At 40.8% G+C, this 25,615-nt stretch overlaps 1 protein-coding gene across 1 annotated transcript; it reads left to right on the plus strand.

Moving 5' to 3' along the window:
- The first annotated feature begins 1,155 nt into the window (after positions 1-1,155).
- PGI1 (phosphoglucose isomerase 1) lies at positions 1,156-24,581 on the plus strand. The gene is made up of 14 exons (XM_006841161.4): positions 1,156-1,796; positions 3,271-3,393; positions 6,875-6,973; positions 7,093-7,176; positions 9,831-9,974; positions 10,060-10,125; positions 10,302-10,370; positions 10,513-10,620; positions 18,770-18,822; positions 18,907-19,045; positions 21,768-21,924; positions 22,066-22,144; positions 23,804-23,870; positions 24,007-24,581. The coding sequence occupies exons 1-14, from the start codon at positions 1,245-1,247 to the stop codon at positions 24,139-24,141; spliced, it is 1,875 nt and encodes a 624-aa protein (XP_006841224.1). The 5' UTR covers positions 1,156-1,244; the 3' UTR covers positions 24,142-24,581.
- Positions 24,582-25,615: the final 1,034 nt, after the last annotated feature.

Raw genomic sequence — 25,615 nt, forward strand, 5'->3', positions numbered from 1 at the left:
TCTGCAAGGCAATGGCACCCACCATGCAGAGAGTTTATCTGGTTTAGGTAAAGAACTCGCTTCTTACGTTTGGGGTGTGATTATCTAGCTAGGAATGATACATGCAGAGGTAGACTTGATCAATTCTGGGAAAGTATCCATAGCCGCCTAGTCACCCTCCCAAAACTCCCCCTTTCACACTTTTTATTCTTTTTTTTTTTTTTTCAAGATTATCTAGTATTCTTTCAGGTCCCTAGATCAGTGATAAGACGATACAACGTAGATCTATAAGACGATACAACGTAGATTTAAACCCCCCATTTTATTATTTTTCCACATCACCATCATGGATGGATCTAGGTCAGTGATAAGACGATACAACATAGATCTATAGGGCAGATAATCCACCACATACATGGGTTGTTTTCTTTTTTAGGCAGTTAGTGAGAACAGGTCTCCTATTCATAGTAAAAATGAAACTCAATACATCATGTTGTAGCACCTTGTCGCCTTGACCACCAAACATTGACCCATTCCTATATGGTTTTGAAGCGATAATAATAATAATAATAATAATAATAATAATAATAATAATAATAATAATAATAATAATAATAATAATAATAATAATAATAATAATAATAATAATAATAATAATAATAATAATAATAATAATAAAAATAAATATTGTTCATACCACCTTTCATTCTAAAATTTGTTCAAATCAAGCAGATTTATAAATATATAAAAATAAAAAAAATGTATTAAATATTTCTTATTTTCCATATCGATGGTTTTCCCATATCGATGCATTTTGAGATACATCTTGACTCTACAATATATGGCGTTCACCTTCTTTGAACTTTTTCATATCTATCCTTTTTTAAATGCTACAATGGCTTTTCAAATTTGTCACGTAAATTAGCGGGTTGGTGCGCGTTCCATCGTACGATATTTGTAATAGCGACAAAAATGCCCCGACCTAAGGCATCTTCCAACTTCCAATCTCACAATGGGTGTGACTACTAAATGCAAGGGTGGAAGACCAACTTGAACGAGACAAATAACAACTCCATGAAATGCACGCACGCTGCTCCTGACACGGGTGACACGGCCGGCGGGATCTTCAACCCCGTGCATCTGCACTATAAAACCCGCTCCAAAATTAAGAAAGAAAGGCATCAAATTTCACAGGAAACAGAAAACATAGAGTGAAAAATCGAACTTTTCCGGCCCCTCTGCAAATTTTCTGATAAAATCCGGCCATGTCGTCGATTTCCGGCCTCTTTTCATCTTCTTCGACCTTCATCTCTTCCCCTAATTCCCTTCGGAATTCCCCAAAAAATCAAAGAGATTTGATCGGAATTTCAAAGCTATTTGGCCGGAGCTCAGGCAATCACCATGAATTCCGGAGATTTACACCCCAAGCAGTGGCTCGAGAGGTCTCTGCGGAATCTCTAATTTCAGAGGCTCTGAAGAAGAAAGCGGTGAAGGGGCTGGAAAAGGATCCCTATGCTCTTTGGCATCGATATGTGGACTGGCTTTATCAGCATAAGGAGCTAGGGATTTTTCTCGACGTTAGTCGAATAGGGTTTACGGATGAGTTTTTCGAAAGCATGACTCCTAGATTTGAAGCAGCTTTCAAGGCCATGGATGAGCTCGAGAGAGGAGCAATTGCTAACCCTGATGAGGGGCGAATGGTTGGCCACTACTGGCTTAGAAGTTCTCACCTTGCTCCTACTGCGTTTCTTAGGCAACAGATTGATACCACGCTTGAGGCCATTTGTAGGTTTTCGGAAGATGTTACAAGGGGAAAGGTCAGTTTTTTGTACTTCAACTTGTTATTAGTTTTTTCGTGATGGAGAGTGTTGGATAAATATGGGATTATTAGGGTTTATGTGCGTGAGTAGACTGAGATTGGTGGATGGAGTGGATGAAACTGTTATGGTATGAGAAGCAGTTTGAAAAAATAAATGAGACAGTAAGTTGATTTTGGATATGTACTCTAGGGTATGGAATGTTTTTGCCTTTTGGATATGTACCCTAGGGTATGGAATGTTTTTGGCTTTTGGAGTATATTCTCGGTATGGTTTAGAACTTCGGATAAACCTTATATAGTGCCATGAAGTACATGAGGAAAGAAGACGGAAACATTATTGAATTCTTTGTTTTTCCTAGGTTTTATCTATTTTAGGATTGCATCAACGGAATGATTCCCTCTATTCATTTTGATGTTTAGAAGGATGTCCCCCAGTCATCTATATATTACATTTGCATCCCTTTTTCTTGTTCCGTAAAGTAAGGGCTGATCCTTCCCTACCTTGTCACTCTGGTGGAAGCCACATATCCAGATAATCGCTCATTGGGAGCTGCTTTCACTCGAATTGGACCTATCTTGTATCATCATTCCATGATGACTCCGGCAGAAAAGTTTGATTACATTGCCAAAGAGTGGTACTTGGAGACTGATATTCAACTTGTTGATTCCCTTACTCCAGCTCAAGCTCGTTTAGCTGGGCATACCTTTCTTCCAGAGCAGTCTGATCTGATACATCATCTGTCTTCCACCTCTTCTTGGTGGTGTGATTGAAAATGGCATTCTCGAAAACGTCTTTGAACTCTGTTTCTCACATGTATCAATTACTACATTCCCCCCTCCTCCTGATTTAGCTTTTACAAACTCATGTAGCCATAGACTTCGTGTCATATTTTGTTAATGATTATCATGAATTTTGTTTTGGTTACGAATTTATGTGGAGATATCTATCGCAGATGTATAGGCATCATAGAATTGGTCTAAGAAGTTTGAGGACCTTAACCTGTCCCAAACCCGGGTAAAATTGTGTTATGTAGGCAGCCAACGTAATACTTAGCCAAAACTTTTCATGAATCTGAAATCTGTGATATCTGCTTATTTTGGGGTGTTCTTGGCCTCACTGACGGTATGATCCTTAATTGAGCAGAATGGCAGATCAAGATTCATGTACCCCAAATAGTTGGGAAAAGGCTTTGACAACAACGACGACGACGATGATGATAGCATCACATAATTATTGATAAATGTGAACTCTTTCCCAAAATTCAAACTATGGATCATATTTGCATCCAAATCATCTTTTCTCACAAAATATTAAAATGTGTGTGATATTATTAAATAATTGAAGTTCCTTCATCGCCCAAGATAGCAAATTGAAGTTCTTTAGTTGTCAAATTACTTGTATAGTCTCATTTTTACTTATCTTATGCAGTGTAGTCATTCTATTTCTGGTCTGTTGTTTTGAAGGAGAACAGATAAAGCCCCCATCATCTCCAGCTGGTCGCTTTACCCAAGTGCTCTCTGTTGGAATTGGAGGATCAGCACTAGGACCACAATTTGTTGCAGAGGCATTGGCTCCAGATAATCCGCCTCTTAAGGTGCGCTAAATACACTGTTTTTAATTTTATTTAGGTTTTTATAACTGATTTTAATTTTATTAAATTATTGTTCTTCCTCTAAATGATGTATAATAATTGAGGATGCTTCTCTTCGAGACACTGTGGTTTATTCTTAATCTACTTTTGGTTGGTTTTGTGCTGAGTCTTCCTTTTTTTAATCTGTTATTGATGTTGATTTTACGGGTTCTCCTTTCTTTCATTTCAATTTGGATGACCTCATCTCATACTTTACTCTCAAGTCTCTACTTCTTTTATGATTGTTACCACTATAGATTATTTTATTATAGATTACATATGTCCTAGATTTCATTATTGGATAAGTGACGTTTGTTTAGTTATGTAAAATCTTATTGGGGTGGCGGATGGAAATCTGATAATAATGCTTATTTGAGGATGTTTTCTTTTCTTAGAGACCTGGCAACCTCATTGACATCCTGTAGTACATGACAGAAGTATATGTTAATTGGTTTACCGATCTAAAGAAACTCTTGTTATAGTTTCAGTATTCTTCTGTTGGGAATAGTGTCTGTTCTCTCATCCATCTAAATAAACTTTGAGGGGCCCCAACTTCTGTTCGGAGATTATGCACATCCAAGTCAACAATCCTCTGTCCATGCCTTACTGGCATAAGTCCTTTGTAGACCACTAGGATTTAGCCTGCTATTTTCTTGATAAATAAGGGCCCATAGAGCTGCCGTTGGAGCTACGCTTTAACATCTTAATCGCAGTTTATACTGCTGGACTATGTGTTTGGGCCCCTCTTGCTTGACATGTGCTAGTGAATTACACTCCCTAATCGAGTCATTTCCTTTATGCCCCTGGACTTGTACTTTATCGTTTATATCTAATTTTTGTATTAAATGTGTGTAGTGCAACTAGCAGGACATGGATTTATACAAAAGAAAAAAAAAAAGGAAAAAAGAACATGGGTACCGTATTTTGAGGGAAATAAATCTCAGGCACTAAGAGACATCCTTGATGCTCCATTGCAAGCCATGACGCCAACCACGTTAATGGCATCCATATATGCGCACGTAAGGAGATATCTGAAGAGTTGGCTAACTGTCAAGTCTCCTCAGCCATGCATAAAGACGTGTTTCGAAAAGGCCATGAGGGGTTCCTCGGCAATGCACAAACTTTGCCTAGTAGGCTTGGTTTATTCACATCACTTGGACATCTCTTATGTGAGGCATTGAATCAAGAAGAAGTTGAAGGTGGTGCTGGGACGAGTCTCACACATATGAACATGGTACATCTGCTTTTTGATTTCTGGGACACCAGCGACCTTGACTTGTCTTTAGAATGAACATCTAGGTTGTGGTGGTCAATATTGCATCATGGGAGTTGTTTGGAAGAGTTAGTGGCAGGTGGAGGTTTTCCATTGGTGGAGAGGCTTTGGTGTGATCTAGCTTTAGAGTCCTATAACAAGGTTTCCCTGTGATTGATACAGGAATTGTTTGGGGAGTTCAAAGCAGGTACAAATTCTTGGTGTGGAGCATGCTAGGTTTTCCCAGGCTAACGGTAGTTTTTGACATAGAGCTTGATGTGTTGGAGTTGGATGCTATTATCTTCCTAGTGCAAGATAGAGTATCAGGGTCTGCTAGATATAGGGCTGGAGACAAATACATGGTCTAAGGAGAACTTGGGTCAAATAGGAGAGAATAGAGCTCAATCCTGGTCCCAGATGAAAGTGAAGCAAGCACCCTTGCATGAGGAGGTGAAGATGATTTATCAACAGTTCCCCATGGTTAGAATGAAATGGTTGAGTCGAACAGGGCAGATCTGAACTCTGAAGTTTGAACAGTGAAATTTTGACAAGAAGAATCCAATAATGCGTGAAGAAACAACAGCTTGGGGCCAGCATGTAGTTACTGTAAAAGAGCTGTTGAAGTTTGTTTGTCACAAAGGGCAACTGAGGAGACAGCGAGGCATTGGGGGATTGAAAAGAGGAGCCGTTCAACCATCAGAAGTGGTGAAGATCACTGAGAAGCTATTTTCCTATTTCTATTTGTTTGACAGGAATAGGATAATCATAGTAGTAAAGAACTGCTGGGAAAGCGCCTAGGTGCCTATGTTGTGAGGACATGGACATGAGTGTCATTGTGTGACATGGACAGGATGTTCGAGATGTCATCTGAATACTGGTGGGCCACCATGACACATTTGTATAGTGCTAGGCTGTAAGCATATGTACCTACATGTGTATTTATTTATTGGGGTATGCAATAATTAAATAGTAAAAATACATGTGTCCGACTTGCAGATACTTGTAGCCAAGAAAAAAAAAGGAAAACAAAAAAGGTACAGCCACATTTATGAGATTTCCTAGATACCTACATTCCTGATAACATGTTTAAATCATGGGCATAATTAGCTGGAACATGGACTTGTGTATCTATGGTTAACATGCAGAGCCTATCTGTTTCACATGTAAAAAATATGAGACAAGCCTGGCCATCTTGGCAGAAATATCAGCTGGAGTTTCTGAAGTGTCAACATGTATCATGTATGGTGCCGGTGTCGGACACTCCAAAATGTGATCGCCAGATATGTTGCATAGGATACCACTAATAGGGAGGCAGATTGGTAAAGCTTTAATAGTCCTTTCCAAGCTCTCATGCTGCGGGAGGGAGGGAAGATTTTGGGACTAAGGAGGCTCTACAGTCCTCAAAATGAAAGGGATGAGGTTTGGGAGGTTTGGGAAGATCCTTGAAGGGATAAAAGGGAGGTATGAGTAGGACATCTGCAAGTCAGGGTCTGGGGGATACACAGATGACTTTTGGATAGGAGATTGTTAAGTTTGTTTCTGTAGAATTTATCACGAGGGTTCTATCAATTGTTAGTGTTGTATGGAGGAGCATTCATTATATCCTCTTCAAGAGTGGATATTATTGTAGTTCTGTATATATGACTTCATATGGATTGCATCTGGTCCAAAAGGGCCCAATTTACCTGTTCTTGATAACGGCATCAAAGGCGTTACCAAAGGGACGTAAACCATACATATTGTACCCCAATTTGGAGAACTGTAGGCTTATGCGGGGCAAAGTTTTGTCCTAGTACAGATTATCCAGGAGAAAGTTTTTGCCTAGTGCAGATCCTGAGCTTGGTGTTGAATAAAATATCTTCGCACTCAAGAACCGATCATGATCATCATCATCAGAGCTTTTTCCAGTTTGACGGACTTAGCAGCCAATTATTTGGAGGGAAAGACTTGGCTTTTAGCCTGATTCTTTTGTTGTGAGTCATTACGTGTATTTTGGGGTTTGGGATACTGTGTGCTTAATTTTTACTAACCTCTTAGCTAGAAACTGTAAACCTGCATATATCATCTATCTTGTGTGTTCCCAAGCTTCTTGACTTCTTGCTTAACGTTTTCTTAAACTCTAGAAGCTGGTCATGTGTCTTACCTGATGTCCTTGCTTGGCTGACTATGTCTATAACTTGTAACACATGGCAGATAAGATTTATTGACAATACAGATCCAGCTGGAATTGATCATCAGATTGCACAGCTTGGACCTGAGCTGGCTTCTACCCTTGTTGTTGTGATTTCAAAGGTTTGAATTGTTTTTTCTTCTTTTAATTTGTACCTGATTTTAAAGGTCTACAAATTTATGAACACTTGAATGTATTGCTCATGAATGGTCCTGACTTATCTAGACTTCCATCTGGTCAGAGTGGAGGCACTCCAGAAACTAGGAATGGGTTGTTGGAAGTGCAGAAGGCCTTTCGCGAAGCTGGCCTGGACTTCTCGAAACAGGTTCTGATTTTAGGTTTTCCATTTCTGCTTTTTGTTTCCTTCGTAACATCAGCTGCTTTGCCATTCTTCTTATTTTACCTGCACACACATGGAATCTTAAGTTTGTTTTAGTCTAGCTGAATGTAGGTTGGATATGAAATTGTTACCGAGGCCTTAACTTCCTTTCTATTATGATCTCACTCATTCTTTTGACGACTCCCTAATATGCTGTACTGTTTCTGTCATCCTATTGGGAAACCTTTTCTTCCCATGCTGTCTTGCATGACTCGCTGTCGAGCATTACTACTCATATTTGGAATTTCTTTTCCCATCATCTATGTTTACAGTTCTTGAAGTTTGTGTGTCCGAGCAGCAGCCTTTGGTGTGCTGATGTTGGTTAATAGTTCTTTATAAAGCAATCCCTAGTTGTTCCCATATCAAAATTTCAGGATATTGCTCTCAGTAATGTGCTTACAGCTATGCAATGCAGTTACTTATTGGCTCGCAATTTAGCTATCATAGAGTTTTCATGGTATATGTTTTCCTCTAGTAATATCCATTGATTAACATGAATGCTGGATTTGGAATCTGCCATGGGTCTTCATTGTTGTCTGATATTGCTAGTAAAATATTGTTTCTTGAAGAACATCTTATTCCTGCCTTTGACACATGTTCTTAATAAATCATTAATATTAAATCTAAACAATGAAACTTCACCTGAAACAAATTTAAGAGACCACTCTTTGTTCTTGTACTAGTTTGACATTTTGGACAATTTACATGAAGTTGGAATCACAGACATTGCATTTGTGAAATTGACACATTAAGCAGTTCTGCATTTGATCAATGCAACATTTAATGAATTACTCCAATGCTGTGTGCTTCTTGTTTGTTTCAAATGCAAAGTTTGTGAACTGTGGCACTTATTGACATGCTGCAGTTCTTGGTTCATGTTGACCGAAGTGATTGGTTACAATTTGCTATGTACATGGTATCTAGGTTGTAATATTGGTCAGCTGCATGAGTCAACAGTCAAATGACAACTACAGTGGTCTTAGTACCCTGATGGTTCCTGGAAGGTTACTTTTAGTTTCCAGGTTGTTAAGCTGGGCCATAGAATTTCATAACATTCTTTTAGCCTCGATCCTTTGCTTTTGTGTATCTCTCCTTTGATTCGATATAATGAGTTGATATGGTTTCTTGATAAGAGTTTAATGAACCATTTCATACAGACTTTTGGAAATTCCAATTATTTACTCCATGCAAATGCAGTTTCATAGTTAATGAAAATTAGCCCATGCTTTCTATTCATAGTGGTAACTGGACTTAGTTTATAATTGCAATGGGCAGTAAATTTGGTACCAATCTCTTCCTTGTTCTCATCACAAGAGAAAAGTATTTTCTCTACAACTCACCATAAGGATGAATTTAGATGTAATTATGAAATCACAATGCACTCCTTCATTTTGCTGTTAGAAATCTTCCAACAAGGACATAGATAGATGGTGACCTTTTGGACATCGGTTAACTCTGATGGGAGCTCCAAGGGAAAACCTGGTCAAGGTGGGATTGCAGGACATTTGAGATATGTGATAAACTCTACTCTCCTTCTTATGGAGGTTAGAATGGTGTGATAAAGCACTTATTGAAGCAAGGGTTCCAATTGTGGTTCCCAAACTTGTGCCCATTGTGGAGGATGGTAGCTTTAATGTTATTAGGTTGACTAGAGGGGATGCTCCCCTCCTTGTCATTAGGTGATGATCTTTGACAAGCTTGAGGATTGAGGTGTATCCTCACCTAGTAGCAGTCCACCATGCTTTGAGGGATGCTGATAGCGCCACAGATGCACAAGCTAATGGAGATGTTGAGCAAAACGATTCCATGAAATTTGCATGTCATCGATATGCTACCTTGGCATCTCCAAAGCTTTCGCTTAGCCTATTTGTAACCTTTCTCAAGTTTAATATTTGTTGGTTGATCCAAAAAAATAACAACTTTTTCTTTTTGGGTAGGTCTGCAGAGGTATGTGAACCAGGGATGGCATTGCAATTGCCAACACCACAGCTAATCAAGCCAGGTGCCAAGTCCCAAACTAAGAGAAAGGAACTACAGTAATATCTGGAGAGATTTATCTTGTTCAGAAATTCCTTACATCTTTATCAAAGATTGGAATTTATGCTTTGCTGTAAATATAGGTTTACAGAAAATATGCATTATAAATTTGTACATAATATACAAGAAAAACGTAAGTTTATGGAGCATTACTTGAAGAAGTAATTTTAAGCTCTATCTTTTTTCATTCTCTCCTTTTCTAGTACCTTTTTTATTCATTTAAATTTTGGAGAATTGACCGAAAACGGGAACAATGAGAACTTCACATAAAGTTACCCCACTGAGAAATTACTGAGAACCTAAGTTGTCATAGCAATATTATCTGCCATGATATTTGAGTTTCTGGGGCCTGAGAAGTTTTGCCAAGTTTAGTCCATCCATAATTAGGCACATCTATTTGGTAAAAAAATATATACTAATTCCCTTATCTAAGCCAATGTATGATAATGAACCTTTGGGCTCCTTTAGCTTATTTTTTTGGAAGTTCCGACTTCTATTTAAGATGCTTTATGTTGTGATATATTCTAAGTAGTGGATTCTTTTAAGTTGGACTTCTTGTTCAGGGTGTAGCTATTACACAAGAAAATTCTTTATTGGATAATACAGCAAGAATTGAAGGATGGCTTGCTAGGTTTCCAATGTTCGACTGGGTTGGAGGCAGAACCTCCGAAATGTCTGCAGTTGGTTTACTTGCAGCAGCACTCCAGGTATGCTAATGTGGTAGCTTAATATGAGCTCCCATTATATTCCTCCCAGACATCCATACTAATTTATTAACGTATTATTTTTTAGGGAATTGACATCAGAGAACTGCTTGCTGGTGCAGCCCTGATGGATGAGGCGACTCGAACTCCTGTGGTAAAATAGCATTGCCAGATTGTTATTAATTTTTCCTTTTACTTTATTTTCTATGTTAGTGGCTTTATTCTCTATGTTAGTGACAATATCACCTTATATAGTTTGTCTAATCGATTTAGTTGCATTGCTTAAATTTGCTGTGCTTACTCTACATATCTTGTCATTCTTGTGTTCAGGTGAAAAATAATCCTGCTGCCTTACTGGCTTTATGCTGGTACTGGGCTTCTGATGGTGTGGGATCCAAGGTTTGGTTTCCCTTTGGATATATCCTTGTTCTTCTACTAGAATTGATGCTTATGATGGCTTACTATTATTATTGTTTGCTTCTCTGATCAAAATAGGATAACATGACATGAATTCTGAATCGTCTCATTGTCCTTTTTGTAGGATATGGTTGTACTTCCCTACAAAGATAGCCTTCTACTTTTTAGCAGGTATTTGCAGCAGTTGGTGATGGAGTCTCTTGGAAAGGAATATGATCTGGATGGTAATCGGGTGTGTAACTGTGTGCACATTTTTCTTAAAGTTCTACTTTGTTTTGGATGCAAATCTTCATATCTAGTTTTTTTGAGTGACATTGATGAGTTATTTTCTCATTCCCTAATGGTTGCAAACTTTAAGAAGTTTATCGACAGAATCTCAGCATAGGCATGAAAGAGTCCCCATTTCCACTCAATCTTCACTACCCGTCTTTCCTCTTTCTTTGGTTGTCATTGATTTGGAAGATCCACTTATCCTTACTAACTCTTATAATTAATCATAATTGTGACCATGACCATTAAGCATAGCATCTGTCTACTGACGTGTATCTTAGATGGTGATACGATTGTTGTTTATGATTTTAGTCCAACTTCACAATACTTTAACATGCTTTCTCAACTTCACAATAAGAACTGTCATGTTGCGAATGACTGCGTGGCTATCGTGCTCAGTGATATTAACCAATATATCGATTTCCATCCTTATGGTTTTGAATGCAGTTATATATATATATATATATATGGTTTTTTTAGGCTACTCCCTCTTCTGGCTTATTTCTTAACCAACTCAATTTTTTTGAACACTTACACCCTTATCCACAATGTCGACACTTTTTGTCTAGAGGTATTTTATGGAACTGGTCAAGTGCTAAATAGAAACTTTGGGTAGAAACAAAAACATTTATTGACTATGCTGAGGAATGACTTTACCCAAATGGGATGTTACATCATCCATGTGGAGCATCACATCATCCAAATAGAGTACTTATTGCTTTCTAACAACTAATAAAATGCCATTTTATAACAAGAATATTTATTTTGTTGCTTACTTGTTGTAATATAAAGTAAGAATGAGATGGCTCTGTCTCAGGGTGCCCGTGCCCCCTCTAGCTCCTCCTGGCCTCCTCTCTACGCTAACTACACCCAACTGCTCAAGTCTCCCTCTGTCTCCCATCATCCCCACCACCCTTGTCCAGCAGCCTCCTCCGTTCCTCCTGTTCCCTTGCGGTCTCTGCCTAACCCTACGCCCCCTGTTGCATCCGTCCCTCATTCTCACTCTCTATCTTTTTCCATTTCACCTTCCCCTTCTCCCACTCTTTCCTCTCTCTCTCTGTTTACCCTTCTCGGCCCCCTTCATTTATCTCAGGTCGACACAACCCTGCCCTGAAAGCGAAGCTCACTTCGTCCTTGGTAGGCTCCTTCCAACCTCGACGAGATGACATCTAAGGTATCGAAAAGTGGGGCAAGAGTCTCTGGGGCCAACCTGTGTTGCAGGAAACTCACTAACGGTAGAGTTCTCTTCACCTTCCCCTCATCCGAGAACGCATCCCGGGGGGTGAATTCTTCCTATGCTAGTTTCAGAGGGGCCTCCCTATTCTTTCCCCTTGGTCCCAAGAACTTGGGGCCTTCGGAATCCAGAGAGTGTAGTTGAGGGTCTTCGACATTTCTCTCCATGCGTGGACTCTGACCCATTTAAATTCATTGCCTATGCGTGCGGTTTCTTCAGCTCCATCCACTGGAAATCCATCGAACACCTTCCTATGGGCTCCATTCAACTGCTGATTGAGGTTCTTGATCCTCAATCCATCCCTTATTCACTGTGGCTTGAGTTGGAAGGTCTATATTACCGGATTCTTTTGGCTTGGCAACCAGCCTCTCCTCCTTCCTCTCGCCATGTTCGACCTCTGGAGCTTGGTTGCCAACCCCCTCCAGGGCACAGCGAGTGGACCAAGGTAATCCGCAGGCGTAAGCCCACGGCCGTCCACCACCGCATTGTAGGGCTCCCATTTCACTTCATTCTTCGTCTGAGATCGAAGCTCCTTCTTCGGCCCTCCCACCTACCCTGCTGACTGCCAGCTGTCCACTCCCTTCCTCACCTACCCTGTTCATCGCCACGTCCGTACTCGCACAAGCTCTCCCAGTAGAAGGCGACACCTGTCCTCTTCCCCTCTGACCCTCAGCTGTCTTCCTCTCTCCCCTACCCAATTTTTTCTCTCTCCTCCCTGCTTTTCATCTTACAACCCACTTGACATCGCTTCCTCCCTCTTGCTATGTACCCCACCCCTCGTCGCCTTCTCAGTTTGTCCCCCCTTTCTCTCTCCCCTGCTCCCCCCACCGGCAGGTCATCCGAGGCTACACCCTCCTCGTTGCCTGACCCCACGCCACATGGTGGTCTGGATCTTCCCCTCTTCCTGGCGAATACACCTGTCCCCTTCCCTATTTCCCCCAGACTCATGCCTCCTACTCTTCCCTTTCTTCCCTCTATCTCTAACCCTCCATTCTCCGATTGGCCCCTCCCTCCTGGTCCATCGTTGCATTCCTCTTCCGCTTCGGAGGTTCCCCCCTCTTCTCTTCAGCTCCCCAGCATTCACTTCCCTCTGCTCAACATAGGACCATCTCAGCCAGCCCTCCCTGGAGGACTCCTCCTCAGATCCTTCTCCCTCTCTTTTGCCTTTGGTGGCTAGTGCGGCCCCTCATTTAGGCCCCCCCCTTCATCACCTTCTGCTTGCATCGACCCCACACCCCTTGCCAACCCTTTAGCCCTTGACCTCCCCTCATTGGTCACCTACCCTGTGTCTACCTCCATTTCCCCTTCTCCCTTGTCTGTAACCCCACTCTTAAGGGGCAATGTGCCTCTCTTGGCATCGGTTGCTGGCCCTCTCTCTTCTCTTCCTTCAGCCCATTTGGCCCCCGTTCAACCCCCCCCCCCCCATTCTTTATTATCTTTCTTTCCCCTCCTATCCTCTGCCTCACCATGGGGATTTTTTCCTCTGCCCCCTTTTCCTTCTCACTCACCCATTCCCCCTTTTCTTGCTTGGCCCCCTGCTCCACACCCCTACCCTCCCCACTTTCCCTCCTCCCTCCTCAGTCAAGCCTTCGCCCCTGCTCCCTTCCTTTCTCCTCTAATTCTTGGAATCGCTTTCCTCTTCCCTCAAGTTGGTGGACTCCACCTTTGTCACAAATATGGATCTAGCGAAAGGGAATGTCTCTCAAATACTTGGAGTAGTGTGTCTTCACTTTGATGGGCCAATGGAAGCACTTCAAGCATTCCTCAAAACAGAAGTTCAACCGGGGACCAAGAGTAAGGGTCGAGGTAGCAGGGAGCTTTCCAATCGGGCTTGCAGCATCAACTACGACAGTGCTCCTTCCACTCTCCTTCATTGGCCCTTCTCGAGGCCCCGACACTTCCGGTCTGTCCCTCTACTAGATGCTCTTCCAGACCTGAGCCCCACCCCCAACAATGATTATCCTTTCCTAAAACTTAAGGGGTCTGAGACTTTGAGCAGCCCCATGAAACGTGGTGCTGTTAGAGACTATTCTGTCTGCCATCCCCTCAATCTTAGCCCTCACTGAAACAAAGAAACCTTATCGTACTCTCCAACAAGTCAGGCGGCTTTGGGGTCGTCAACCCTGCCAATGGGAAGCCTTCCTGGCTGTGGGAGCCTTGGGAGGTATTTGGGTCATTGGAGCCCCTCATGGCTGTCCCTTACGGCATCTTACGTCGCCACATTCTCGGTGACTATAGCACTGTCGAGGAATTCTGATGGACTCCCGTGCAAATTTACGGCAGTTTATGGCCCCAATTCCGACAGTCTCAGGAATCATTTTTGGGAAGAATTAAATCAGGTGCTTGGGTGCAGATTTCAACACTATGAGATGGTCGTTTGAATGCAACGCTCTCTCCAGAATGACCTCGGCAATGATCCAGTTTTCAGAGTTCTTCTCTAGCCTCAACCTCATTGACATCCCCCTCAAAGGAGCAAGGTTTACATGGCCCAATCATTCTTCCTCCCCTCTCTCTCAAAACTAGATCGATTTGTCTTCCTTGCTGAATGGGATGCCTCCTTCCCAGGATCCCATGCTAAGGCCCTCCCCAAACCCACCTCAGATCATTGCCCTCTCATTCTCAACACACAACCTGTTCTTAGGGGCCCAAACCATTTTGGTTTGAACTGGCCTGGTTAGAAGGACCTAAGTTCCTTCACCTTTTACCCCTTTGGTGGAATTCCTTTGCTCCTCTCATCTCAGGCAGGGCTGGATTTCGCCTCTAGTGCAAGATCCAACTGCACAAACACACCATGAAAGATTAGAGCAAACAGCTCCCAGGCAACTTCCAATCTCGCAAAGCTTCTATATACGGGTCATCCAGGAGTGGGGATGAACTTGAAGAACAATGAACCCTTACTGGCAAAGAGAGACAACAAAGAGTCCAGGTGAAATTAGATTACCAAACCACCCTCAAACAGGAGGAAACTTTTTGGTACCAACGATCTCGGGGCAAGTGGCTAAAGCTAGGGGATCTCAATACTTCGTTCTTTCACAAGATTGCAAATTGTAGGAAGTGCACCAATTCCATCTCACAGATCAAGGTTGACAATGTAATCTTGGACCAACCTGCTGAGGTGGATGAGGTCATCCTTAATTTCTTCAAACAATTGTTCACTGCCCCCTCAGGGCCTAAACCCACCACGGGTGACATCTCCTTCTCTCCCTGACCCTAGAGAAGTCAGCTTGGCTCGAACACCCATTTCAGGAAGAAGAGATCCTTAAGGCCACCTATGATTTGGGCCAAGACTATTCTCCCGGTCCCGACGACTTCCCAATAGCCTTCTTCAATCATTTCTGGACCTCCATTCGAGAGTAACTTCTGGCCTTCTTAAGAGAATTCTTCAAGAGGGCTATTCTTCATAAAGCTCTCAATGCAATATTCATAGTATTGATCCCCGAAGAATTGAAGGATTTCCACCCTATCAGTTTAATCAATAGCTCATACAAGATGCTCTCAAAGGTGCTTGCCTCTCGCTTTCGTGAGGTTTTAGGCTTGGTCATTTCCCGGCAGCAAGGGTCTTTTGTAAAAGACCACCATATTTTGGACAATGCCTTCATAGCCCATGAAAGTATTCACTCAAGGCATCTGTCGAAATTGCCTGGACTAGTTGTTATACTTGACTGGGAGAAGGCCTACAATCACGTAGATGGGGCACTCCTTGATGATACCTTAGTTCGTATGGGTTTTGGCAACCAGTGGAGGAAGTGGATCCGTGGGTTCATTTCAACACTACACCTTTCAGCCTTGATCAACAGGTCTCCCAAGGGATTCTTCCCAGCCTCGAGAGGCCTCCACTAGGGGGATCCTCTCTCCCCTTCTTTTTTGCGATAGTGGCTGAAGTGTTCAGCCATTCTATCAGTTCATGCTTCCATTCAGGCATGCTTCATGGCTTTTCCATAGGAGCCCACAGACCTACTATTACCCACCTTCAGTACACAGATGACATTTTGGTCTTCTGCAAAGCCTCTTCCCAGGAGGTAGACTCCCTTCTCCTCATTCTCAAATGCTTTGAGTGGGCCACTGGATTCAAAGTAAATATGCATAAATTCAAGATGATTTGGGTGGCTCTCAACCCACTAACCATCCAGCAGTTCACTGAAAGATGGGGATGCCAACCTGAATGCCTACCCTCAACCTACCTAGGTTTCCCTTGTGCCTCGGTAAGCCTAAATAGAGCCTTTGGGCCCATATTATAGACAAGTTTGACAGAAAATTGGCCACTTGGAAAGGCTGTTTTTTGTCCCCAGCAGGCAGAGTTACCCTACTCAAGGCTACCCTCTCCAACATGCCCATCTATCAAATGTCACTCTTCCAAATGCCGGTGTTTGTTAGCTCTTGCCTCAAACAACTTATGTGCAATTTTTTGTAGGCTAGGGACGACAATAGGCATAGATTTCACTTGACTTCTTGGGAAAAAATTAACCTACCTCTCCAATAAGGGGGCCTTGGGATCTGTAGTTTCAAAAAAACTTAGCTCTACTGGGAAAGTGGTGGTGGCGCTTCGCCACTCAAGAGGGACGTATGTGGAAGCAAGTCATTACTTACAAATATCACCTCGACCAATCTTCTTGGCTACCGGATTACCGGGCTAATTGTAGAGCCTCTGGCATTTGGAAATCCCTTCTCAGCGTCCTCAAACTCTTCAAAGGTAACATCAGATTCCAACCGAGGAGGGGATCAAGAATCGGATTTTGGCTCGACCACTGGCTAAACCAAAACCCTTTGAAAGACCTCTTTCCTGCCTTATTCCTCTAGCCCTCAACCGCCAAGCTACTGTTGAAGAACTCTTCTCATTAAAGACTGTCAGAACTTGGAGCCCCAACCTTAGAACATCCCCCTCTGACCTCGAACTTCAGGAATTCCTAGACCTTTCATCCCTTCTCAGCCCCATATTTCTTTCCACCTCCAGTGAAGACAAGATAATCTGGTGCCCTGCCCCTTCGGGGACATTCACAATCGCCTCCTACTACCAAAAACTCATCAAACCACCCACTTTTCCCCATGCTTCTCCTTCCATAGTGGCTAAAGCGTGGTCTTCCTTTGCTCCCTCAAAAATCCAAGTCTTTAACTGGATTGCACTTTCCCAGAGAGCTTTAACGGTCGATGAATTGTAGAAGCGAGGCATGACTTTACCCAATTGCTGCGCAATGTGCCTAGAAGCGAAGAAACAAACCCCCATCTTTTCATCCATTGCCCTATAGCTCACTACCTCTGGGGTGCCTTAATCCAACTCTTTCAATGGCAATGGGTGACCCCCAAAACCATTCCCCTCCTCTTCTCCTCCTTCCACCCCTATCCCTGACCTTCTTCAGGCATTCTATTCTGGAAGGCCTCCACGGTAGCCCTCCTCTGGGAGATCTGAAAAGAATGCAATAATCGAATATTCCGTGGACAGTATTCCACCACTGCCGCTCCGTTCGATCGGATTAAATCCACGGTAATCTTCTGAGCTGCTACACAAGTGTTTCAAACGCTTTTGCCCCTTCGGCATTCCACCTCCATTGGCATGACCTACTCTTTATGACCAAACAGATCATTTCCTCGAGCCTTTTTGTGGAGACCACCTGAACCAGGCTATGTAGAACTCAATTTCGACGGTTACTCCCTAGGCAACCCAGGTCCTGCAAGCATCAGAGGCCTCTTTAGGGACCACGAAGGGTCGACTTTGGCTTCCTTCTCAAAGTACATAGGCCATTCATACTCTCAAACCGCGGAAGCCCCAGCCTTACTCGAGCGTCTCAAATTGTTCGATAGGTCCTGGAGCCAATCACTGATAGTTGAAGGTGACTCCAACAATGTCATATCATGGCTTCTGGTTTGGCCAATTGTCCCTGGCCTCTGATCCACATTTTTGATGAAATTTCTCACGTGAGTAGAGGACTCACGATTACTTGGAAACACATATATCTCTAGAGTAACTCAGAAGCAGACTCTCTCGCCAAGGCTGGTGCTTCAAATGTTATCGACTAAGCATTTTTTGCGAACTCAGTCAAATCCCCATCCTGGGGCTCCTGTCCTCCAGGGGTATTTTTGTATAGAGCTCCCTGATAGAGGGTAGCCTTTTTTTGTTGTACATAACCCCTGTTTTCTCCAGGCGGTCCAATTTTGTACTCTTATTTTCTCTAATCAATATAATTGTCAACTTTTCCCCAAAAAAAAATATAAGGTAAGGATAATAACTGCCCTATGAATGTTGAGCAGGTTAAGAGGATACTCCTTTCTCTCCTCCACATACACACATATGGGTGTGTTTTAGGTGGTCAGCCCGACCACCTTCAAGTCATGGTTGGGCCTTGTTAGGGGGATTTTTTTTTCCTGAAAAATTTCAAATTATTTGTTGCCAACCCTAAAATCAATTCCAAAAACAGATAAAAAAACTATGATTTAGACTTTGGAGCTCAAAAAATGCTCTAAATCAATTCCACCTCAAAGGCGCTCTCTGAACCTGTCCATTTGAGCAAATATGATAAATCTAGGTTGGAAAAGCTCAACTTTTTTTTTTTTTGAATTATTCGCAAGGTGAGTTAAAGGATATCTGCAAAATTTCGAACTAAAAAAAATTCTCTCATGTTTTTTGAGGGCTAGATGACCTAACTTGGTGGTCAGACTAAACATCATAATCTTTTTCCTGTATATATAATTTGGTGTTAATTTGATGTGGCCTTCAAAAGGTCTACATCTTTGAGATATATTTTACATTTACCAAGCCATGCAGGACAACTTACCTTGCAGGATCAAATTCAAAATCAGGCTGGTCTGATCATGTCACCGTGCAGTTATTATGATTGTGGGTTTTGTTTTGACCATCTCTAATCTACCTTCCTTCCTGTGACAGGTTAACCAAGGCTTAACTGTATATGGAAACAAAGGGAGCACTGATCAACATGCGTAGGTCTTTCTCATAAGGATTTTTTTTATTGTCACTGGTAAAAATGGTTAGTTTTTCTAATATTTGCTGCACCCTGCTTCCAGCTACATTCAACAACTGAGGGATGGAGTGCACAACTTTTTCGTGACCTTCATTGAGGTTTTACGTGATAGGCCACCTGGTCATGATTGGGAACTTGAACCAGGTGTTACCTGCGGTGATTATCTTTTCGGTATGCTTCAGGTGAGTGATTTCATATCATTTATATATTTATTTACTTATTGTGTTACTGTATTACCATTACTTCTGTTCTTGATGTACATTTAAACCCGAAATCGACACTTATTGATTAGAAATAACTAACATCACCCAAGATTAAATTTATTCACCTATTGTATGTCTCCTCTGGATGCATTGTTCTGTGTGACCATGCGCCTATGGGCCTTTCTGTTCTTTCTCTGACATGTTTGTAGCTCCATAAAACTTCGATAATCAAGTTCTCTTGAAGTATCTGCTGGAAACAGTACATGTGCACTGTTATGGCAAGGATTACCTGACCGGATTTCTGGTTTCATGTTGATTATATGGTACTTGTAGCATCACATATGGGCACTATAAGTGAACATTGCAGATTCATAAAAATTAGAATGTAATATTTTCATCTGTCTCTTTCAATGAGCATGCCTCAGCAAATGAAATGTGGCAAGGGAATGAGGAACACCTCTATGATTATCCTTTTTCCTAATGGAACTTTTACACACTACCAAAAAAAAAAGGCCTTTTACACCAGCCCTATATTGGAAGGGTATATGCCATACCAATGTTTTAAAAAGCAGATCAGTGGGTCGAACCCGTGAAACACCGGTCCAAGCTGACTCAGCAAGTAGGTGCTGTTGGAAGAAAAAATTGACAAAAAAGAAATATAATAAATTAAAAAATGATAACAAGTAAAAAGAAAGAATATCAAGAATAAAAAAAAAACTCAAAATCTGCCACTTTTGGGCTGGATTTGAATAGAAATCCAGCCCAAAAATGAAGGATTTCAAATCTGCTAAAGAAAAACAAGTTTTTCTTAAAAAAAAATAAAAAAGGCTTTCTTTTGGATCTGAAAGCATATCTGCCATTTTTTGGATTGGATTTCAAGACAAATCCAGCCCATAACTGGCAGATTTCAAATCCGCCCGAGAACAACCAAAAAAATAAAACCTTTTTTTCTAAAAAAACCAAAAGCCAAGCTTTTCTGCAGGAAAAAATTTCAATCTACTAAAATATCATTCAAATTCTGCAATACCTATTTTAGATTTAATATAAGACTGTCTACAGCAAAAAAAGCCTAACAAAATCTGGGGAAAAAAAGCAAATATATGATCCTTTCTGAAATCCGAGGGTTCTGTTAGTAAAAATAAACCTGCCACTTTTGACTTTAGATCTCTTCAAGCAAGGTTTTTTATCGTAGAAATTGTATTGCATATTTTTTAGAGAGCCCCATTGTGGATTTGTTTACCCAACTTTCATGAATTTTTGGTTAAGAAAATTGGGGAATCAAAGAAATGGCAGATCTTGGATTTTGAGCTCAAAAATGGCAAGTTTTTTATCTCTCAATGCTAATGAAAATATGTTTTGATTGATCCTAAAATTGTTTTAGGGCTATCAATGAACGAAAAGTCGACCGCCTGGCTGCCTAGGTGGACTTTTTGGAAAAACACCCAGGCGTGTTCTAGGTGGACACTATTAGACGGAATAAGTTAGGCGCCCGCCTAGGTGGCCAAGGCGCCGTCTCGAACTTGGCAGAAAAAAAAATTCAGGAGAGGGCAAAAAATGTAATTTTACCCCCTTAAAAGGGGGTATAAAGGTTTGGGAGCCATTCTTGCCCCCCAAAACAATTTTAGTGAACTTTAGAGTAAGAAACAACTTGAAGAAAACTATATTTGAAGTTTTTTTGAGAGATTGAAATTTTATTTAAAATCCTCGAATGTTCACGATATTAAAGGATATTCATCCCCAATCTTTTGGAGGCTTAGAAGGGCTGTAAAAGGAGGAGATTTGGGATCCCAAACATTTCGGTTTGACCCGAAATCAAGTGCATTTCAAGAAGGTTGGTACATTTCAATAGTTGTCATTAGGTTTTGTATTTTTTTTTCCCCTTAATGTCTAATGATGTTATTATTTGCTATTTGTATTTTTTTTGTATACTTTGTGATATATATTTAATATGTTATTGTGTATTTGGATTATTATTTTCCTATTTGGATATGTGGTTTGTGTCTTTGGGAAAACAATTTAATAAAAATGTCCATTGCCTCCAAACCAAATGAATATTGTTTTTTACTTCTTTTTTTTAGTTTTATACCATGAATTTACTTGTATGATTCATAAACCATTATTCATTTACAATCTAAAGTCGTGAATGTTTATTTGATCTGTGCTTCTGGCATCTTAACAATATATTATATAAAATAAAATGGGGGAAAGTGTGGGGGATCCAAATTTTTTTTTTAAGAAAAAAAAAAAAAAAAAAAAAGCAATAAAAAAACAAAAAAAACACAAGCTGCCTTTGGGTCTGGGCACCCGCCTTAGTGCCTAGGCAGCCCAGACCCCACACTGCCTAGGCGGCTGCCTCTGCCTTCTTGAACATTGACGGCTATTGTAGATCACTAAAAGATGATCGATTTGTGACATTTTGAGAGTATTTTGTGAAGAAACAAGAGAGAAATCAAATTTTTTATTTTCGGTTTTATAAAGCAAAAATAATAAAGAAAAAGAGCGGTACACCCAATTCTGGGGGATTCGGGCTAGTCCTGAACCGACTTGGGTGATTCCGAGTCAGCTCTGCAATTTTTGAATCATTGCGCTATGCAAATTACAACTGGGTATGTCCACAAAAAAGATAGGAACTGAAACTGATAACTTTATTGTTGAAATTATACTTTGTTAATTGCTTGATTTAATGCCTTGAGTCATGCAGGGTACTAGATCGGCTCTTTATGCAAACAACCGGGAGTCTATCTCAGTCACAGTGCAAGAAGTGACACCCAGATCAGTGGGAGCACTAATAGCACTCTACGAGCGAGCAGTTGGAATCTATGCTAACCTGATCAACATTAATGCATACCACCAGCCTGGTATATATGCTACATCTCTGTGTGTGCTCGTGCTCGCTGTGTCTAATACTCTTAGCAATTGTCAGTTTCATAATTTTATTGTAACTTCAGTAGTGTCTGATTTTTTTTTTTGTTTTCATTTTCGATCTCCTTGTATTTCAGGGGTTGAAGCCGGCAAAAAGGCAGCTGGGGAAGTATTAGGTCTTCAGAAGAGAATTTTGTCTGTTTTAAATGAGGCCAGGTAACTTTTATATGGATTAAATTGTCTGAGTAGATTGCTACAAAATATTTAGTTGCATATATATTAGTATCTTTTAGCATGAGAATTTTCAGATGTTGAGATTGTGGTCAATCACCTGTTTTGGTTTTCTTTTCTGAAGGATAACATATTGTAATGCACCATTACTAAAAAATTGGCTTAAATATGCACAAAAGTAGCATACTTGAAACTAATGATACCTGAATATTTTAGCAAAAGAACTTAATAATCTTGTATCCAAAAAATGGAAAAAATGTCTCGTATTTGTTTTTCTTTGTTAGTGTGAAAAAACAGGCAACAATCCCCAAGTTGCATCCAGCTAAAAACCAAACCTGGGAAGAACCATTGTTGCTGCAATTGGTTTCTCATTGGATCCTAACTAATAAGCAGTTGCAATTCATGACTTTGATCGATCATCTATACGTGATGCTGGACGCTGTACCCTATGGAGTCACAACTATCCCCCAGTTGCATCCAGCTAAAAATCAAACCTGGGAAAAACCACTGTTGCCGCAATTGGTTTCTCATTGGATCCTAACTAATAAGCAGTTGCAATTCATGATTTTGAACGATCATCTATACGTGATGCTCGACGTTGTACCCTATGGAGTCAAAATTGCCCCATATGGTCAAATATCAGCAATCTTGAGGTCTATACGGCTGTTACATGTTGGGATGAGTGCCAATATCTTCTTTTTGAAATTTGAGAAAAGCAGGTAATGTAAACTCAGTTGTATACCTTTTTCTGAAAAACGGCCCTTTTATATGCATTGTTTCCTTGGACATATTAACCCATAGTTGGATTCGGGAGCGGTATCAGGATCGGTTTGAAAAACGCTGAACCCAAGAGGGTGGAAGCTCCCTAGGGTTAGGGTCGGCGTCCGTACATTCAACATGTTAAAGAGCTATAGATCCTAGGATACCTGGGAGGGGGATCCCATGTGGGATCGAGGTTTTGACTTGGAAGGTCTTAAAATGAGATCAATTAATTGTATAAGATAGAGCTTTTCCTTATGATGCACCTTAGCTTATTATCAATGCTGTAGTTATAGTACTCCAATTTACTACAATAACGCAGTTTAATAATATCATAAATTGGCTTACTATAATATTAACATATGGTCTTTTAATACCATAATTCTAGTACACCACAATTTGATATGCATCATAGTTTAACATATTTTAAAGAAATAAATTTATAATACAAAGGAGAAGACCATTTATTCATTAATAGTATATCTCCTCTCTTTCGAGGGATCCTACAAACATGTAGACCAAGATCCCATTTTATAGGGAGCGAGATCCCTATTTCTCTAAACCCAGCTCCCTCTAAGATCCCTCAAAGGAACCACGGGATTGAGTTCCTAAGGTGAGACCGTGGCCTTAACCCCAAGGTTCCCACAATTATGGTACCACTGTTATATCCATTATAACATCTGTTGTATATGATATTTTCCAAATAATGCCGGTTAAATTTTTATTTTTGAGAAATGATTACTAGTTTGTTCTTCTGTTTTAAACTTCTATATATTGGCTGCTACTGTATTATATAGGAGCCAGCCCTGACCACTACTAACATTTAAACTAGCATTATCAACCTCGCTCTTAATGCTCTTATCATAATGATGTCTTCCTCTTCAGCTGTAAAGAACCTGTGGAGCCCTTGACATTGGATGAGATTGCACAGCGTTGCCATGCGCCTGAACAAGTAAGTTTTACTGCATGCAAAATCTCTCTCACAACACCCCCCCCCCCCCGCCCCCCCCCCCCCCCCCACACACACACACACACAACATGTTCCGTGTGGTTTAAAGATGAACTTATTCGTTTGTGCTTTGGAGCAGATTGAAATGATATACAAGATTGTTGCACATATGGCAGCGAATGATAGAGCGCTGATAGCTGAAGGCAGTTGTGGATCACCACGAAGCATCAAAGTTTTCCTTGGAGAGTGTAATGTGGACGAGCTATACGCTTGAGTTTAGATGATTTATTCATCATATTTATCCCTTTTTATTGGAAGTTTTACTAGAAAGGGCGCTACGGAATCTGAGCTCATGAGAAAGGTACGGGTGCCACAACCGTTCGAAAATGCCTCGTGAATCTAAACGTAATTGGGTGTATGCCAAAGTATTCCAGGACCCTCATGTCTAATTGTATCTTTGTTTTTTTACTTTACTGTTTTCTGCTTTTGTTTTACTTTCTATACCAAAATAATCTCTCTTTCTCTCTCTCTCTCTCTATATATATGTTTTAATTGCTGTCAAGCAAAAGGCACCCACACATATATACATGGGAAAAGTATACAATTAGACCGTTTGTATTTGATGCAAGCAAGTCACAATTAGTCTTCTGCCATTGGATGTTAAATTGGGTGGCTGCATTTGTTCCAATAAAAAGCTCAAAGTTAAAAAGAAAATTTTCTAACTTTATGATACACCTTCAAGCTATCAAATGTAACATCAGATGGCTATAAGTGATTGTCATCTTTCTGTGTCAAAAGTAAATTGTCTCATAGCATACAATCCATGTGATGCAAGTAGTTTATGTCAATGTTTAAAGGAAAATTGTTTCATGCTGGCTGGACCGCATTTCTACATATGCGGTTTAGAAAATGTAAAGCATCCTTCTTAAAGATGGATGCAAGTAGGTGTTCCATCTAAAAACAATGTAAACTGACGGTCCAAATGTTTCCTTACTAGAATTATTATTTATAGTTTTTAAAATTTGTTTATTTTTGCATATTCATGATTTCATGTTAGAGTTTACATGTCCTTAAAAATTAAGTCTTAAAATCCATCTCAAAAACAGATCTATTAATAGGCCCGCATTTCTACATATGCAGGCCGGGTCCATGTTTAAATACTAGCAGTCCGGATGGGGATTGCCAATTCGGGCTGGGAATCAGTCTAAACGGACCTTCTTCATTGGTTCATTGATGAATCGGGAAGTGGTCTAGTTCTTATGGAGTCGCCTGATGGATGTCCAAACCGGCCTGGTTCGTTGTTGAATCAGGAATAGGTTCAGTGCTTGTGGACTTACCTGGTTCTTTCAGGAACCAGGTCAGAGTCTGTCAAGGAATCAAACGATCCAGGCCAGCCAGATTTTCTTGTTCCTACACATTATTTTTGTTTATTATTTTGCTATTTAGTTTAGTTTTACATGCCAATTCTCACGCCAGAGAATCAGTCGCTGACCTGCTTTCCAAATGTCGAGTTCAACCTGCTGGTATGGGTTTCTAAACACTCTTATCATGTTAATGGACACCAAGCAGATGAACGACACACTCCAAGGGTCCGTTGTTGACATCGGACAGTTGGAGAGCTGCTGGCAATAACCCAAATTCTAGCTTCTTGTGCGTATCTGTTCGTTAATTTGAGTTCTATCTGCCATGGTGTATGAAAAAACAGCTTGGTCGACCTGAACTGGTCCATGGTTGGTTCCAATTTGGAC

The sequence above is a fragment of the Amborella trichopoda genome, chromosome 4, assembly GCF_054954075.1.
Source record: "Amborella trichopoda isolate Santa Cruz 75 chromosome 4, AtrichopodaSantaCruz75HAP2 v2.0, whole genome shotgun sequence".
NCBI lineage: Eukaryota > Viridiplantae > Streptophyta > Magnoliopsida > Amborellales > Amborellaceae > Amborella > Amborella trichopoda.

Coding starts and splice junctions, on each gene's coding strand:
- PGI1 (XM_006841161.4), top strand. CDS start 1,245: ATGTCGTCGATTTCCGGCCTCTTTTCATCTTCTTCGACCTTCATCTCT. Junction 6,974..7,092: donor TTGTTGTTGTGATTTCAAAG/GTTTGAATTGTT, acceptor CCATCTGGTCAG/AGTGGAGGCACTCCAGAAAC. Junction 22,145..23,803: donor TCTGTTTTAAATGAGGCCAG/GTAACTTTTATA, acceptor CTTCCTCTTCAG/CTGTAAAGAACCTGTGGAGC.